The 19,492-nt window shown below is 39.6% G+C and overlaps 1 protein-coding gene across 6 annotated transcripts in view; it reads right to left on the bottom strand.

Annotated features, from left to right (window-relative positions):
* The window catches only part of SNF4Agamma (SNF4/AMP-activated protein kinase gamma subunit), a 78,378-nt gene that overhangs the window by 54,759 nt on the left and 4,127 nt on the right, over nucleotides 1-19,492 (bottom strand). For all 6 annotated transcript variants that reach the window (XM_069135001.1, XM_069134998.1, XM_069135003.1 and 3 more), the window contains exons 3-7: nucleotides 9,923-10,759; nucleotides 9,102-9,640; nucleotides 4,142-4,235; nucleotides 3,287-3,615; nucleotides 2,855-3,097 (exon numbers count right to left, since the gene is read on the bottom strand). In XM_069135001.1, coding sequence (XP_068991102.1) covers nucleotides 2,855-3,097; nucleotides 3,287-3,615; nucleotides 4,142-4,235; nucleotides 9,102-9,640; nucleotides 9,923-10,748 — 2,031 coding nt within the window. In that variant the 5' untranslated portion in view covers nucleotides 10,749-10,759. The remainder of the gene's footprint in view (nucleotides 1-2,854; nucleotides 3,098-3,286; nucleotides 3,616-4,141; nucleotides 4,236-9,101; nucleotides 9,641-9,922; nucleotides 10,760-19,492) is intronic.

The following is a 19,492-nucleotide window of genomic DNA, read 5'->3' as shown; positions in this document are numbered from 1 at the left end:
GGCAATCAAAAAATATACATAATATTTACGCATCCGTATACACGAATGCAGGTATATATACTCAAATGAATTATCATCAGGAATTAATTAATCACGCCTATATTTCGGAGATGCTATTTCGAGTCTTTATTAATTGCCAATTGAATCACTAATAGTTGGTCGGCGGCCAAAGGCACTCAATCTACTAGATGCGTAAAGTAATCCTTGACTTATAATATTCTAGTATTAGCTAATTTTAATAAAACGTAAACAAGTTTTTCATTAGTTTAAAATTCAGTGAGTCGAAACGTACTTGAAGCTTTAATTTATGATTTGCCTGGTGAGGGACTAACGCCTGTTGGAGAGTTTTCTTGAAATTTTTAGGGGTTAATTATATATGTAATGTTGGTTTCGAAGGAAGAAAGCAATTATGCATGGCTGTGAGAGTCACCGAATTCTATCAGTCTCTCCACATATCACCGAAAAATCCAATTTCAAAATTTCACTCAGACATGAAATTCATTACGTTCATGATATCAGTGACCTTTTTACTATTAACAAATATATGTAAAAAAATCTAGCGATATTAATTATATAAATTACGTAATTTTTGATGCGTAAACATGTTAGCTACCCCGTCCCGTATCAGCCTTAAATATTCCGTAGTGCAGTAATTCCAGAGAAAAGTGTGAAGAGAAAATGAATGAAAATAAGTAATGATCGATAGCATATAATGGCGCATGGTGTGCCTATCAGATAGGTCAGAGAGGAGTTGAGTGGATTCCACCGCCAAGTAATCATGTACATGTACGGAAATTAGCTGCCGCACGATCAATTTCCATATGTGTAAATACAAAAAGGTCTATAATGAATAAATAACATATGTCAGCTGGGCTCTGCTTTACTTCTTCGTTGTACACTGAGAGAAAAATTTGATGGTTAAAATTTGTGCTAGATGAATTATTTGCCACATCGAACAATCGCAAAGAAATATGCCACTGTGAATTGGCAGGCTGGTTCAATGGTATTAGACGACGAATGATTTGGTTCTGCTGATTGAGTCAGACAGATTCCTGGAGCTCCTTCGACTAACTGCTAATCTTACTTCTCTCGCGAGAAGAGATTTTTAACGCGTTACAGAGAGTATTTTGCCACTGAGATAAAATTTTTTGTTAGATTTAAGATGTAACATATTTGATAGTGGTAATAAATTAATAGCTCTGTTGATCCAATCTTAAATTTCGTAAATTTTACGAATCCCCACCCACCGCAGGATTTAGTGAACTCTGTGAAACGATTTAGTTGAAGCTACCGGTGTGTATACAATATTTTGATAATACTGTTGCGAAGGGTGAAACCACCCGTTACGCCCCCCACATGTTACGAAATGAATAAGGTTACTGCGTCAAACGATATTATTATAAAAACAGTCTTTCTCTTGACGTTAACTTGAGACCACGTATTTCTTTGAATAAACGAATTCGCCTCTTATTTTTCTGTGTTTCACTGCACTTGCTCTATTATCGGAGAACATCTTTATTTTCTCGTAACCCAAAGTTACAATAACACGAAACGAGTATTATTTTACTAAATTGATTAAATTTAAAATCGAGTATTAATAAGTATATTTTAACAAAATTAAATTTTTTTGCAATTTTGAAACATATATTTCATCAATGTTCGCATACACAAAAAAATATTGTGTGAAAAAAAGATGCTGATTTTGAAAGTTAATATACCAATGCGTTATGAACATTCATCGCTCGGACAATCTCAATGAGACACTTGATCTGAGGCCGACGCAGATTGCGTTTAGCATTTACGCAGTAGAATCTCTAATACCACGATTTCAATCGGACTTGCTTAATAATTAAACCTTACCAACGAACGTTAATGTCGCCCGTCTAGTTGGTAATCGACCGAGCAAAGCGTCGGCAAGGCAGACGCGTATTCCGGCTCAGGGCATGTCCGTTTATTTCCTCAATGCCTAGCTCGAGACACGTGTATACTAGGGTGGTCCTTATTTGGGGTGCTGATGAATTTCGACAAGTGCGCCCCCTAGACACGTTCGAAATAAATGAAAAAAAAATGTGTGCGAAAACGGAGCGCTGTAGTCCAATTAGAAGACGTGCCTCTAAGCTCGTTTTGTTTTTCATTTGAATAACATGGGATTTTTAGACTACTTCAATCATTATGTTTTAAAAAATTCTTTTTTCACATAAATCTGTTGTTCATGGGTACAACTACGCGTATATTTTTCCACAAGTCGTTATCACAACCTTTACGCCCCCCCATCCCCCTGATATTATACACGACGGCAAATTGATCAACGTGAGAATACCTCTTTTTAGCCGCTTGGTGCTTGACAGTATTTCACCAATTAAAAGGCAGTCTTATCTACGTCATAATTTTGTAAAAAAAAATAATTGTACATGTGGGAAAAAATATGTATTTCAATTAGTGTATTTCAAAACACATCGTTTATACTTCATACTTTTTTAAAAAGTAATAATTAAAATTAAAATGTTTTGATCGCCGTCTGTTTTTTTGGATCGGAAAAGATTTTACGATATTCCGAGATCCATGAACAACAGATTTATGTGAAAAAAGAATTTTTTGCGTTCATGGGGACAACTCAAAAACATAATGACTGAAGTAGTCTGAAAATCCCATGTTATTCAAATGAAAAACAAAACGAGCTTATAGGCACGTCTTCTAGCTAATTGGACTACAGCGCTCCGTTTTCGCACACATTTTTTTAAATTTATTTCAAACGTGTCTAGGGGGCGCACTTGTCGGAATTCGTCAACACCCCAAATAAGGACCACCCTAGTGTATACCTTCAATTAATTTCACTTAAGTGAGCTGAACTCACCGCTTTCCGCTTGTCTTCCGTGCTGACGACACTGTGACTTCGATGTCTAATGAGATCCATCACTTTGCTGACAGGATTCCGACTGCTTTCCGATCCAGCCCGCGGCCGCGAATATTGCTCCTTGCCTCCCTCTTTTTGCAAGTCCTTGCTCTCCTTCTGGTCCTTATGATCTTTGTGATGATGCTCCTTCTCCGAAGTTACGTCCGAAGAGGAACTAACGTGAGCACTCCGATGCAAAGAATGCTGCAACAAATTGAATACAGACGTTATAAGAGATTAAAAGAAAACGAAGCTCGCAAAGTACTCCGAGAATATTACATTACTCGGACGCACATTCACCTCACACAGTTCTTCTTGAAACATCCATACGTTTATAATTTGAAGTCGGAACAATGTAAAGAAAAAAATACTGACGAGGATATAGTGTGTTACCTGTACGGCGTTTTTCATATTCGTAATAATACTGGGTTTTCTGGTTTTACTGGCGTCCGATTTACTCCGCGGTCGAAAGGCGTCGAAAAGTGCCGGTTTTCTCGTGGGGCTCGCTGTGTCATCGCCGCTCTTCCGACGCTCTGTACTGTTGCTACGACTGTTTGACCCCGATCGCGTACTTGCGGACTTTCGCCCTGAAGCTTTGACAAAACCGGAGGAAGAACTCAATTGATCACTGTGAGGCTGAGGTAATGGTGTAGATTTACCCGAACCTGGGGCACTGCCTGTTGAGGCTTTTCTGATGTTCCTCGAATGCGATCCCCAGGTACCTGGAAAGACATATTCACCTAGTCTGTTACTTCGGCTTTATTGCTGTTATTTCGTTTAATTTTTTCAAGCATTTGTTGTATCTTATTTATTGGATCATTCATTTTGTTTCACTCGCAGTTGAAGTTGATAAAAAGGATTACGGTTCATGCAAACGATCTATTTAGCTTACACCTCTCCTTGTGCAGAATTATTTCGGTTTGAACGTAATCATAATCACATGGATAGTAGTATTATCCAATGTCAGTACACTTGACTACGTTCATGAATTAACAGTTGATACTGCGGTCTGCGTGCACTTCTAATACTTCTTAGGTATATCTAATATGTACGCATGCGGTATATATTCAAAATATTCAATATTTTAACAGAAAACAGATTGACATGCCGACATCAATTTAGTATATTTTGGGGGAGAGAGTACAATGAGTACCATAGAATTGCATCTCAACACTATCGCAGCAATATGTCGAATACGCAACTGAGCAGGTATACACGGTGCAAGCATCGGTATTGGTATATACTTACCAGCACGTGGTCTGTGACCCTCATCTTGCCCGGACTGACCAGATACGTCGGTATCTTCGGTTACGATTGTTGGCAATGGTTGCGAACCAAGTTCCTGCAAGCATCACAAAAAAATATCAGGGGATGTCTCGTTTTCATGATTATATTTTCTCACGCCATGTCTATATTTTCATCATCTATAAGGCTGCCTATAAATCGAATAGAGTGAAGGTTACTCTATGGTCAACGATGAGATTATACTTATTCGGGGAGATTGTTTAGAAAAACTCCCGCAATTTCTTCAACGTCTGTATCTCATTCTCACCAATTAAATTCTGATGCCGGGGATTTCATTTCGTTAACTTGGAAGTATTATCACGACGAATACGAGAAAAAATGTTTTGTAACTGATAAATCTGGTAATCTGATACTATGAAATTTTCGTTTCCATTATCTTTTCGCTTCGGAAGCTTAAGGGAAGCTGTAATTTTTGATAAACATGATTATGTCCGAATCTTCAAGCATACGCACTTGAAGTAGGTATTTACTCGTTATGGCCATCCGACGACCTTGCAAACAAAAGCGGGACTCAGAAATTGGATAATTAGCGATGACGTTGACAAGTTCCACAAAGATGTGATACTGTCTAGATAACAATACAACAATACAATGATCGAGCTAGACAACAACGCCTACGTCAGACTTTATGCACCAGCATTCTCAAGTCCGCTATGCGTTGGCTGAAGACCTGTGTATAAAAACTACATACATATGTGTATAGATAGATATATGCGTATCAGTCAACAAGCATGCAGTGAATTTGAAACTTTTCCATAATACCAGAGAGAATGATGAACATGATCAATACAATACTGCACTTCCAAAGAAATCACATTATCAGTGTCACATGTGAATTAAGGAGGCTGGGGGTTACAGTTTGGTCGGCTTTTAAAAATATATAAATTGGTCAAGTTCCAAAGTTTCTCGGATGCTTGTTTTTCCCAAAAACCACGGTGAATGACATGCCCCGTGTACCAACTCGCCCCAGTCTTGCGTACTGTTTAAGTAACCTTTGTGAGATTACTAAAACTCGCTAATTTACAGTAAATTATTGCGATTTCGTAATCCCTCAACAACTCATGAAACTTCAAGATTTTTATTGATTTCATAAATGTATTTCAAAGTAATGTAAATTGAACAATGAAGAATTTTATAAAACGTACTATAAAGTTTCGTTTTCATGGAGCAATACATTGCAAGCAATATTATTTTATACTCAATTAATTAATTATTGAAACTAGAAATCGAGTAAAATATTCATTAAAATATTGATGTCACCACATTTTACATTTGTGAGATAGTTTTAAAAAGGCCAGTTTTAAAAGGAAAAGCAGAGTAAAAATGTTTCTTGCGAATATCTGAATGACGTGTTATGGATAAGTAGGTACTATTAAAATATTAAAATCCTGAAAGTAACAGACCTCAATATCAATTGGATATGGAGAAAACCAAAAATAATAGCACAGCACAAAATCATTTCTTTCTCGCGAAGCCAACCCGAAACTAATAGATTTTTCTCGACTCAAAGAATTTTGGTACCAGCATAGCCCCCTAATTTCAATAGTACACATACAGAAATTGATTCTGTGACAGCAAATTTTTCTCCCTAGCCAGTTACGGCGGCAATGAATTGCAATATTGGAGAATTTCAGCCCGTAATGCGCCGCTCGGAATGTGTTAGAAAAAGTTTACTGTCGCAACATCAACTTCCGTATGTGCACCTACTTGTCCATAAAATATATTGTCATTCACATATTCGCGAAAGGTATTTTACCCCGCTTATCCCTCTACGTCCGTTATTTTATTGGTGTGTAATATTTTGAGGTAATGTTGGATTAGTAAAAAAATATTAGTCGCAATACTGCTTCATCAAAATGAGCCAACATTTGAAGACCTGATTCTTCTCAAAGCCGAAGAAAAATGATTACACATGTACAGCAAACCCCCCCCCCCCCGGATTTGCGCCTGAGGGCCCCCCTTCAAAGGCCGAAACGTTAAATAATTTTGAAAACCTATTTACTTGACCTGCGACCGAGAATAGCCTTCCATTACTTCGAAAAGATTAAGAAACTTTATCTACATTCCTGCTGCTATACTTGCTAAGCCTACTGGCTTGATTACTTATATTTTGGCGATTTTCTGACTCTTTTCTGCTTCATTTATCGTATTCCAGTTGACCTAAATGAATTTACTTTCCCTACTGACGTCTAGGAAGCTGTTTGCATGGATTTTCCCCATTTCGGTTCCCAATTGCATCGCTGTTGATCGATCGAGATCCAATTTATTCAATGCTTCTACGTATCGGCAAGACGAATCTTTTATTCTAGAACCGTGATAATGCTTCTACAATGCACGATAGTGAAGATCCGTTTTAGAATTAGCTTTACTGATCCCTAGTTTGCCGGGAATCGCGTTTGCCGGCGCATTGCCTTCTTTCACGCGCTATAGTGTACGTTCCTGCTGTCGCGCAAGATCCGGTGTTACTTGCCGCTTGCCTGTTGTTCTACGTTATCTTTATTTGGACACATTAATTTCCACTAATTGATCAGCTTGGAATTTTTGGCGTTATACTTTACTAGCTAACGATAAGTCGGCCAATTAAATGATTGGGAATGAGGGTGGAGTATAATATAACTGGTGAAAAAATCACCTTTTCTCTCGCATAACGAAACAATATCGAACTCGAAGAATATGTTCCCACAACGTTTATTCATTGAATTCATAATATTAAAGAAACTGGAGCGCTTCCGGTTAGACTGTGTCGTATTTCCTGTGACTGTTGTGTGATGTTTTCATATTCTACACAATTTCTGTATTATAACCGAGAACGTATGGGTACGATTGAATATCGCACCGCAACGTCACGTTCACTCTCCGCATGTATGTGGATTATCTTCTCATATCGTGATATGGTTCCAACATATCGTGATTTTGAGAATTGATCAGCACGATAATATAGAGGAAGAATAAAGACTGATAAGTATTTAGTTTTCATAATTCCAATACAAAGATATAAGCCCACAGATTTCTATCGCGTATCGCAAGTCGCACCTCGCACCTTTCATGCAAAGTTAATCAATAAAAAATGTTAAGATTTCATATATTTCTACCAAATCACGATAAATAATAATTACGACCCTAATCAACTAACGTCCAACCGGACAAAAATCAGATGACCTTAAAAGATAAGTTATACGAAGGCTGGTTATTTACCAGAGAGAGAATCATCGGACACAAATAACAATAAATCAATTCATTTGAATGTGAGGAATATCAACACAGAAAGAAAATGAGCACACTCGAGTGATTTAATAATGTATACGAGCTTAAAGCCAAACTAACTCTCCTAACAGGTTTCAAGTTGGTTTATTTTGTATGACTCCTATTCTCGGCGATAATATGATCGAATGCGAATATCCGGGTGTGCAAAAAGCAAGCCACATTGCCCCAATTCTCAGAGCCGTCTGTTAACACCTGAAGGTCAATTGTCAACAAGTACACAATATGGTTTGTCATTATTTCAAGTATACACATTTACCAAAGATATCCCTACATTCCTCTGACAACAAAGGACAGGAAAATTGAAGTTTTACGATAATGAGCGATAAAAACAGAATGACTGCAGAAAAGCACAGAAAAATCGGACCACTTCTTCGACGATGCAATATAATGATTTTCCACCTTGACAAGGGACGAGTAAGCGTTAATCACTGCGGACTGATGGAAGCTACAACAAAGAATTCAAACCTTGTAGGACTGTAAACTGTCCTGAGGATCGTCGCAAGTCATTAAAACGTATTCACGGATTCTACCGAGACGACTGTTCACCGCAGTAACCATCACTGACTACTTTGTAGCTTGGAACGTTATTTGCTACGAGAAATCCAAGTATGTGATTGACGGTGCTGTGGCCAGTTGGAATAAGCCAGGCTGTTCCGCAAATTAACGCGTATGAACACGTACAGCTCAATCAAAGTCTAAAAAGTTACTGATAAATGTTTGAAACGAGGTTGCCGTCGATACCTGAATATCGACTGATTACGAAAAAGTTTTACCTATACAACGGCATGTCGTAATAATTCTGTACAGATCGTCAAATGTAGACTATCCAGAATACATTCATATTCATTTATCTTTCCACGAAAAATTGTGCACTCTATGCAATTATACACCAGCATCAGCAGATTCGGAATTGCAAACTCTTTTCGAACAAATAGTTTTTCCAGTCATCAATCTGCTGCTCATTTATTCAATTAAATCTACACTCAGGTCACTATCCAGCTTACGTCAAAAAAGAGAACTGTAGCTACATTTCTGCAACGGTTTACACCTTAATTTTCCTTTCTTCTCTACCGTCCACTTTTCACATATACACGGATAAGAACCCATTCGTGGCTCGTTTCCGGCTTAATCTTCTCATTAATATCGTATTTGTGAGCCAATTTGAAATTGTTATTCAAAAAGATTCAGTGATGGAAATCTGACCGCGGGATCAGAGTAGGATTGTATTGGCAACAATAATACTTCTACACGTAACGATTTTTAGTTAGTATATCAAGCTGAGAAAGCATAATACCGTTCGTTATACGATCGGTCAGTTCAATGATAGGATCACGGTGTGGATCAGTGGGTGCGCCAATTTCCGCGATGCCTGAAATACGCGTTACAGTTCAAAGAAAGTGTGTCAACTACATCGCAACAGTCTTAGTTTTTGCATTGAGCACGGATAATCGAGAGATCCTATACTTGGATTTAGAATTGGTGAAAATGCAAACTTAGACACAAAGAAATTTCAATAAATTATCGTGTTGAGGATTAGGTAAATTCATATTAATGATCATATCCGGCCAAGTCAACGGTGGCATCCGAGCAATTCTAGTCTATTGGGTATCGATGATTGACAAAGGCGTACACGACTTACCCGACGCTTTCGTTCCTGAACAAAATCCACCCTCCGTACCCATATGTCTTCGTTCGAGTCATAGTCGAGGGTGCTAGAACTACTCGCCTGACTTTTCATCTCTATGAGGCTAGAGTCGAAGAACCGTTTGTCAAGATGCGGACTGGGAAGGGGACTCGTCCTTGAGAACGTCATGCTAGCCGAGTAACTTGGTGGATCCGTGGCTGGAAAAGTCATTCCAGGACCGGCGGTGTGCCGTCGGCGAAGTGGTGGCTTACTACCGGAGGTTGGGGACGTGACGGTTGAAGCGGACGGCGTCGAGGTCTGAGAAGTTGTAAACCTGCTAGTCGTTACGACTTGGGGCGCAGCCTGGGGCTCCGTGATCACGTTGCTTGCTGTTTGGTCCGTTTGCTCTGAGATTGAGTTTTCTGAGGTGGAGCTCGACGAAGATATCGTGCCCAAGCTGTCGCCCACGGTCTTCGCCAAACTCACGCTGTCCGATGATCTTTCCATTTTCTTTGCCAAAGCGGAACCGCTCGCCGCGCTCTCCGCATTTTTGCCTGAAACATTTCGAGAGAACTTTTCAACAATTTTGCACCTTTTCAAGTGAAGTAATGTTAGTTTTCATTGAAATGATCTGGTAAATTTATATTCAAAGTTATCGAGTCTTACGATATTTTTTATATGTGGCATTCAAATAGTTCTGTAGTATTGAAGCATGATCATTGATCAATACATCTCAAAGACTAACATTGAGGATAATGCGAATATTAAGAATGAAATGACAACACCCGAGGTATGTGGAACGTTATCTTGTGCAATGATCGTTTTGCTGGCCTCACCTTCGTCAGCTTCGTACTCATCCTCCTCCCGACATTCGGAAAGTCGTCTTCCCCAGGGATAAGGGCTGTGAGTTTGATTACGAGAGGGGAGGCGATTAACGTGGGACAAGAAGTAATGGTGAAAGAAACTATCAACACCGTCGGAATCCTCGCCGGAAGACTGGAGCATGTCCTTGAGAGCAGCGAGAGAAGTGATCGTGTTGTAGTTGATTGCCGATATAAGGTCATCCTCGATGTCACTCTCGTCGGTAGTGTCGTCATTTTTTCCCACATCCTTTGCGACATCCTCGCTGAATCCTTTCGGCTTATCCTTTTCAACGTGATCAGCGATTGAAGCTTCCTCTTTTTTCAAAGGCGAACCCTTCCCCTTTCCATCGGATGACTCAACTTTCTCCTCGGAGGTCGTCTCGGACTCGTCGTCGGAGGTCGAAGTTGACGATGCCGTTGTCGTTGTCGATGATTCGTTATCGTGTTTTTCGTCCGGTTTATCCTTATTGTTCTCCTCGTCAACCTCGTCGACATCTTCGGACACTTTTTTTACAATCTTCCCATTTATGCCATTCAATATCCTGTCGCGACGGGTATCCGATGTAATTCCCGTCTCTCCGTTATCAACTTCCCCGCTTATCGCAGCTTCGCTTTCAGTCGAATACTCCTCATCCTTAATCCCTTCGCCAAGGTCTTCGTCGTTTCTAATATTATTCCGTCTCTCGTCACTTATTTCTAAGGGCTCGTGGCTGCGCATCTCGGATAGTAGCCGGTTATCTCGATCGTTATTCAGATCATCTGTGTCGTCGGATAGCCTTTTGTATTCCTTATACTCCATCTATGAATAATCTGTGAAAAAAGAAAACGTTTTGCAATTGCAGCAGGCGAGGCTGATCCATAGACTTATAAAGATAGACTGAGCGCTCTTATGAGCCGCTTGAATCAAACATTTAAAGGACAGAAATATGCCGGGAGTACTCCTTTCTCTCTCTGACGATATTCGCGGCGGGGATCGAGGCGGTAGAGGAGAATGAGGCGAAATCATGCGCCTAATATCTATAGCTGTTCCACTTCCACTGCTCCGTTGTCTCCCACCATGACGCCGATTGAAAAGAGAGAGCAGTACTCCCGGTATATCTCTGTCCTTTATATGTAATTGTCAGTGCCTCTTATAGGAGCGCTCAGTCTATCTTTATAAGTCTATGGGTTGGTCGTGTATGATGTTGAAAAGCGGTAATATTAGAAATAAATGCTACATCGTACGAAAGTAGCAACTCTGTATTATATACTCTCTATACCTAGTTGGTAAATTTATTAAATGTTACTACGTCCTGTTTGAATACAACGAATGATTGGTCAAATGAAAAAAATTAGGAAAATCAGTTTGATGCCATTTACTTGTACAGAGCAATTTTTTTTTTTTTTGACTGTGACAGCAGCTTGCCAATATTCGCTTGCTTGTATATGCTGTCTGTTTAATGTTTATCATACGATATACGAAGTGTGAATTTGTCCAAATCCGTTGTCACCTGTTGTTCTCGTACTTGAGTTATATTTAGGTTTCATTATTCGATGTCCAAGTTTCTCGCTCTTGGAAGAGAAATAAAATAATTGAAAATTGATTATGATTTTCTATAATGAATGCAGGCTCTTATACAAAAAGACAGGAGAGAAAATGATAATACACTCACTTGAAGATCAATACGGTTAAAAACTGATTGTGAGAATTGCAGGAAAACTATTGTGATCGCAGGTTCTACTTCGAAGAAGTCTCATCTTAAAATCAGATACACTCCGTCTACATCGCATGTGGATAATCAACAACAATAGAAGCAAAGACGAGCTTGAAGCGGCCGGAAGAAACCACCACTCCCTTCCATCCGGCCGCGGGGGTAGCGAATCTTTTATCAATTACGAAGAGAAGTGGTAGATCTCAGGCATGATGACTATTCAGTGTTTGGATTATGGTGAAAACATCGCATTGGGACATTGATGATGTGTAAAAATGGAGTGAAAATAGTTAAGAAAAGTGAGCTGTTATTTGTCAAGTTACATAATAATAAAGTATCTGCTACTTCATTAGATAAATCACAGATTGCAGTCATATCCGTCCGTTGTTGTTGTTTTTTCATTTTTTCTCTGAAGAAACCGTCAGACAACGTTAGGGGTAGTGGAACAGTCATGGGTTCGAAACTTAGAATTTCGAAGCTCAGTTTTTAAATTTATGTTTTGTATAAAAGTAATTAACGTTGAAAAGAAATTATACCGCGCATCAAGAGCGCCCGAGAAAGGCTTTGACATTTGTCATCTATTGTATAAGAGTATATGGGTGATATGATCACCCGCATCTAAAGGCGTCAAATTGGAAATTATTATATTGCACTCGAAACCAAATTGTAGCAGAGAGTATGAAAGTAAATTTCATCAACATCAATCAGATAGCGGAATTGTACTTGAAACACTTTTTTCAAGCTTTGACAGATTTTCACGAAAGAAGTGTGTAATAAAATAGTGGTTTTTGAAGCAAGTGTGAAAAATCGGTCAGCAGATTTGAGAATTTCAAGAAAAAGTCAGAAAAGTATGCCGCCATCCATCATGCCGTGCCTGTTGATATCTCTAATAATAATTAATAGATGCACGGGGTTATGCACATCTCCTGAATTAGATTCTGACCGATTCAAAGCCACTGCTGTTGTCTGCTACCATCTAGGTATTTAACCTGCGTAGCAAACAACACGGGCGGACTTAAGTCCCTCGGGATCTACCTTGGGATGTGTATAAGGTTGAATCTGGCTTTGTTTGAGATGAAATTTTTGATCAGAGAATTAATTAATTCAGTTGCTGAAAAACGGCGACCATTGAGATTTTCGCAAGTGACGCCGCCTTCAAGGGAACTTGTACTATTGACCCCCAAGAGCAGTGCACTACGGTACAAAGTACCAGCCATACAAGTATTTCAATAGTTCTCCGGAGAGAGGCGTACACACGAAAGGGTAATTTGTACTGCCTTGGAAATCGTGAAGCTTCTTATCGAATAGTCTATTCTACACCGCATATTTTTCCATGTACGCATGTACTTTAAAGGGTAATTTTGAACGTAACACATGAACCGGAATGAATTTAGGAACGTTACTGTAACGATGCATGTTTAGGAAAACTCTTTACTTCGCACCTTCGAGAATGTCTGAAATTTAGAAAATCATGATAAATAAAATAAACTCATATTGTGCAGGGCCAACTACTTGAAAGTCATTCTAAAATTGCGCAATGAATTTTTCCCTGATGTTTCGTTACGTTAACGTTACCAAATTCAGGCTCATCGTAATACGCTATGCAATCTAAGTAACGCCAAGTTGTTCTAGTAGGGCAGAGCCGGATAAGGTGAGTCAAGTTCAGTTGGGTTAGTTTAGGTTAGGTTACGTTACGTTACGTCACGTTGGAGTTAGGTCATATTGCAGTATGAAAATGGTTTGCACGTGACGTTGGTTCGCCTATGCATATAGGTATAAACGTAACTTTACGTCGAATGCCTATATCTACCTTATGACCACGAGTTTGACGCAATGCGGTGCTCGGCTCACTTGCCATGTAGCCTTGCAGATTTTATCGCTATTCTACTTATGCCTATTACATGTGGTCGTTGCATTACGCGATAGCCATTATTCATCATTATTCAGATATCTGGCTGACCACCCACAGAATGGGCTGGCAACAGTTGCGAAAAAACACAACAGAAAAATTTCAATGACATCATATCTGCTTGCCTCAGTTCCGGCTGGCTCATTTACGATGTTGGAAATGTCGATTTCACAATCATTTTGAATCCGATTGATTCACGCTGGACAGGGAATAGGTCACAGTAGGAAAATAGAAAGCTACTCACGACCTTTCCTGTACACATACCTACACTTTTGATAATTTTCCTGTATCACAGATTTTATTCAAAACATACGTAAAATCTGCATTAATTTTACAGTGCGAGTTGGTGAAAATTCGACACAGGATATCGAGTGTAGTGAAATTTACTGGTGAAAACTGTATTCAATCCACAATACTGAGTGGAATTACAACTCGAAATCCTGTCTGTACAATAAACAATTGCCACAGAATAGGCTCAATATACTTATACATATTACAGTCTTCAAACCGAATAGCAGCGGGTTCGCGAAAAAAATACCGACGGCAAGGGTCGTACCGAGGTGGCCTGATAAAAGATGGAATCGTAAGCAACGCAATCCAACGTTTTCACATCTCTTTCTCACCTGATCGTGCAACACTATTCGCCGGGGGCTGTCGAACAATCGAAATAAGAATGGAACTGAATACTTGGCGATCGCCCAAAGTCCGGCACCGAAACTGACCACTTCGGGTTCGTGTTTACCGTTAGCTTTTTATCGATACGTGCACGCATAGGTATACGTCTATCTGTACAAGTATCCTAAGTGATCTACAGGGACGATTTGTTGTTTGCTATTCTTCAGGTGTCTCCAAACCCCTGATAAGTAATATTTCTAGAGAGATTTTCAAACTCTCTCATTGTGTTAGGGAGAAATCTATAGTTTGAAAAATAGAATGGCCGCATCGGTAGAGTGGTGATTTTGGAAATATTGTTTCATTTAGCGGTCAAATATTTTTCAATCAATTGTGGCGTAAATTCAATTTAATTGGTACTAAGTACCTATAGCGTTATAAACACACAACGTTACTAGAAGGCCAATTTCAAAATGAAAAAGGAAATGCTCGACGTGGGAACAACCTTTTGAATACTAGCAGATCCTGGTTGGATAAGTTTTAAAAAATCAACAACACTCTATATCCTGTAACAACTACTGAAAATACGTTAACGTTACTTATATTTTCTTATACATTTATAGGAGAATATTTCATCTTCGGCGTTCTTATAAGGAGTTGAAAAAAATTGTAGCACGTTTATATAGCAGGGGGGGGATTCACGAACATCGGTGTGAGGCCTGCAAGTGCGAATCTTAGATTTCAAGATGTTTCTGCCTTATCGTCGTCATACTAAATGTTAACGGAATTTACTATTTCATCGCCTGCATTTCGTAGAAGCTTGGTGAAATTTAGCAACGCCGCATATAAGTAGGTATAATCAGCACATAACCTATATACATTAAGGTTGTCCAAAAAAATCGTCTGTTTGTTTTTTTTCAAAGTCACACGTTTAATAGTTGTAGGAAGAGGAAATAAGACGCCTGTTATAATTTGAGCCCTGAATCTGAATATTTAATGGTTTCCGAACGCAATTTACCATTTTCCGTTAAATTATTACGCGAAAATAATGTTAGTTCTGTGAAATTATTACCCGCGTCTTATTTCCTATTTCTACAACTCTTAAATGTATGACTTTGAAAAAAGAAAAAAAATCCATTTCTTTGGACCACCCTAAAATATACATACGCATGTAAGTATAGTTACAGGGCGTGCGTAAGCGCGTGCGATGACGCTTATTGTCGGACTATGGAGTGTCAGCGAGCGTACGTGGTGTAGTAAAAGCCGTACCTGCGCGACGCTCACATTGACAATGAGTGCAAACAGCTGATCCAAGGTTACTCCGCCTACACACCTCAGTTCTTATGTCTACGTACTACATTCGAAGTACGTTTGTAGAAATTTCATATCAGGTGCGGACATTTGCGCGTGCCGTATTGTCGTATGCGATGTATTCTTAGATTTCGCAATGAATCTGATTTATTCTTTATTGCAATTGCTAAATCGCATGTATCAGCAGCAACGTATCCGCGATTTGAATTTTCGTGAGCGGTTTTTGTTGCAGAGTGCCATTGAGATCAAACTATTGGTTATCATTTCTTAATTTCCTTTACTCAATATGGGTGTAAAGTTCGGAACGGATATTTTCACGTGCCAAGTGATAATTCGCAATACAGTATTTTCGATTATTGATTTCCTGCTCGCACGTATTCAGCGTGATTGTTCTTATTACATACAATTTGTACTAGTTCTGATCGGTTGGTTTTCTATGAGCCATAACTTTTAGAACGGGCATTTGAACGCAAATACAATCATTTTGGGGTACACTAATTTCCTGGACGAGTTATTATAAAAATTGTATTGCAAATTCATCAATTCAAACTACAAATTTTGATGAAAACTCGCGTCCAGTTTGCGAAACAAGGATATTCGTATAATTGAACCTGTTTATGTTTTCACACGTAATCAGGTGAATATTCTGGACCCGTATGGACACGTCGTTTTTTTTTTTCTCAGATGTCTTCCTCATCAAAGATACAATATAATTACATAATCGGAAATGCAACCCGTGGTCGTTCAAGATTTACGTGAGATCTCAACAGGCAATAAAAAGTTACCTCGAGTATAAGCTAGATTTTATCAAGGTTCGAATCCTTGTCAACGCTTTGGAATCGGAGTGGTGAAGAAGGGAGGAAAAGAAGAAGATGCACGTACGGTGTATTTGCGTTTTCACTGTAACTATAATGTCATTACTGTCGCGTTATTTCGTAACGTACAACGTGCATACATAAAATATGTAGGTATATCATAATATTAGCAAGTACAAATGCGACAGCTACAGCACTATATGGGGATCTTACTTGTTATATTACTATAAGAATAAAACTACGGTTGAGAAGTATGAGGAGGCGAAGGTCACTTGTACTTGAAATAAGAACGCCATTCGTAATCAACGGCATTGCGTATACTTCGTGAGTTTTCCTGCGACGATGTCATACCTCGACTCGACGAATACGTGAGTATACGACTAATATGACACCACACGCAACATCTCCACACTTGATCTGCATACACGGTAACAAGTCACACACATCGGAGGGCCAAGATATATCATACGCCTAATATACCCATACACGTTCGGCCATGCAAGTCAACGGAAGCTTCGTGGTAAGACAGATGGTATTTGAGGACTCGTTGATTGTGAATACGTACCTACTTAGCATATGTGCGTAAGCGATATCAATGCCGTTTCTCATTGAATGAGTGAGGCCGTTATACTTTTGATGGGAAACATAACGCGTCAATATTATATAGGGGTCGGAAAAAAATACGGCCGCACAGACGTTCGCGAGACCGGACACTCCCATTATACCGCTAGCTCTAGTGGTGGCACGTCTCATGTTGTTGGCTTAGTTTTAATTGTTAAATTAGCATGTGATCTGAATGCGAAGCAACTATCGAGTAGGTGAAGATGAAGAGAGTGTTTTGCTGAATGGAGAAAGAATATTAACCTCAACGTGGATCACGTTCATATAGTGCACTTGTTATCCAACAGCATATTATATTTAATAAATTGAAGATACAAGATTTTTAAATATGCCTACTTCTTGCGTGATAGTATAAAGGTTGATGTGGTTATGAATTACGTAGCAGCCTCCTCCTCCGGTAAAATGATGAAGCTTATTGCCATATACATGTCCGAATACGGGCCGACCTCTCAATAAGAACGCGAAAGACCCCGAGGGGAACAGTTTTTCCTCGAATTCTAGACCCCCACCATGCGCGTGCTTCTCCTCGCTCACCGACTCTCTCTCTCTCTCTCTCTCTCTCTCTCTCTCTCTCTCTCTCTCTCTCTCTCTCTCTCTCTCCCTCCCTCCCTCCCTCCCTCCCTCCCTCCCTCCCTCCCTCCCTCTCTCTCCCTCCCTCCCTCCCTCCCTCCCTCCCTCCCTCCCTCCCTCCCTCCCTCCCTCCCTCCCTCCCTCCCTCTCTCTCTCTCTCTCTCTCTCTCTCTCTCTCTTTCTCCCTCTCTGAGAGTTCTCTGGCTTCATTTTTTTTACCCTAGAACCTCGATCCGTGCCACTCTGGCGATTTTGTGGCGATATTGTCACACATATTGGAAGACTCTCATTTTTTCAGCAAAAAAGGGTCCTTTTTAAATAAAAAAAATAATTTCTTCCTTTTTTGGTAAAAAAATCAGCGTTACCGGAACGTAAAATTTTTTCAACGATTCCTCTCAAAAGCTAACAAAAAACTACAACTTTTTTATGTGCAGTCATTTTTTTTTCAGTTAGTTCAAGTTTCCGAGACATATTCATTTGAAAAAAAAAACGGCAATTTCTCGAAGAATGAATTCAAAAATCTGAAAAATTCACATAGAGTATCTTTTAGTAATTTTTTGATACAACCAATTATGGGGCAGATCTGAGATGGTCGAAAAAAAAGTGGCCGAGTTGACGGAGAATCCCTCATATAATGACTGGACTACGCGAATAATTTCAGCTTTGAGGTTGAGTCGGAATGGGGTAGGTGCGCCAATGAGAAACTGGGGGAGCGTTCCTTATTACGGGCGTTCTTATCGAGAGGTTGGACTGTATGCGTAGGAAAAATATTTTCCAACGTCAGCTCACTTGGAGTTTTTTTTTTAGCATTGAAAATGCTCCTACAATGCACGGGGTACTGTCTAGGCTGGAGCCCCCCGTATATGGGGGTTCTAACAGAGATTTCACACGAAAACGACCGCGTTGTGATTGGTCGAGCGCTTGCCCCAACAGTCATCCAATGATTGTGATCGGTGCGCCGGCGATGCTGCCTTGTCAACGCTAGATCGACCCTGTATGAGATAAATGCGAGAGTCAGTTTATTCTAATGTTAGTATTCCTGCTGAATGCAGTGAAGTAAGGACGAATTTTGCAACAATTATGAATTCTGATAACGATGTTAAAAAAATATTCCCCTACCCCCCCCCCCCATCGCCGGCACTGTTATAAGAGCGAACTGGATTTCCCAATTCGAGGGTAATAACAATCGAAAACATGAAGTCTATCGAATCCGTAAATCTATCCGTGACTTCGTCGTAGGGTGTAATTATGGACGCGTCTACGCGGGATGAATAAACACTTTAATTTCTTGAATCGTTGATTTCACTACTGTGTTTCATCGACATACAAATAGATATACATCTATGTTCCTTGTTAATTAATGGAAGATAAAAATATTTGATGTTATGTTTATCTTAAATGTTTCATTCGTGTTTATGCCGATTTTGTTACCGGTATAAAGTATAAATATGTCTGTATCCCTCGGAAATTTTTCGAGAAACCTTCCGGCAAACGAAAGTAATGTGTGGCGGTATATGTATAGGTTCGACATCGTCCAGTACTACTCGTTTGTATTATTACGTTATTATCAGAGCAGCCAACTGCGTCACATACATCTGAGATGGTAGCTTATAGGATCGACGAATACGTGGAGATGCTCCTCATTTACGCCCGTATCAATATTGACGTTGCTTCAATACGATCCGCCCGATCACTTGTCAGATTGACTGCGGGGCGGCGCCTATTGAACACTTAAGCTCCTCCTACTCTCGGGGTTTTCACCTAATCACCCTGTATAATTCAATTAAAGGCACCTGTATGGTATTCGGATGAAGCGACGTTGTTGCAGCATCGAGGGCGTCACGCGCGATTCGCAAAATGGAAAGAGCCTTGATCAGAAACAATATTTGTTATTGGCAAACGTTCCAACTTAAATATTTGCCAACCCTGCGCTTCGATTGAAGAACTGTTGCTAAGCACATAGAACTAATCCAAACGGAAGAGTTTCGTCAGAATCCAGAACAATGATCAGACT

The sequence above is a fragment of the Neodiprion pinetum genome, chromosome 4, assembly GCF_021155775.2.
Source record: "Neodiprion pinetum isolate iyNeoPine1 chromosome 4, iyNeoPine1.2, whole genome shotgun sequence".
In the NCBI taxonomy this organism is placed as follows: Eukaryota; Metazoa; Arthropoda; class Insecta; order Hymenoptera; family Diprionidae; genus Neodiprion; species Neodiprion pinetum.
Note: the sequence above shows the minus strand (reverse complement) of the source record. Positions and strands in the feature narration are given on the sequence as shown.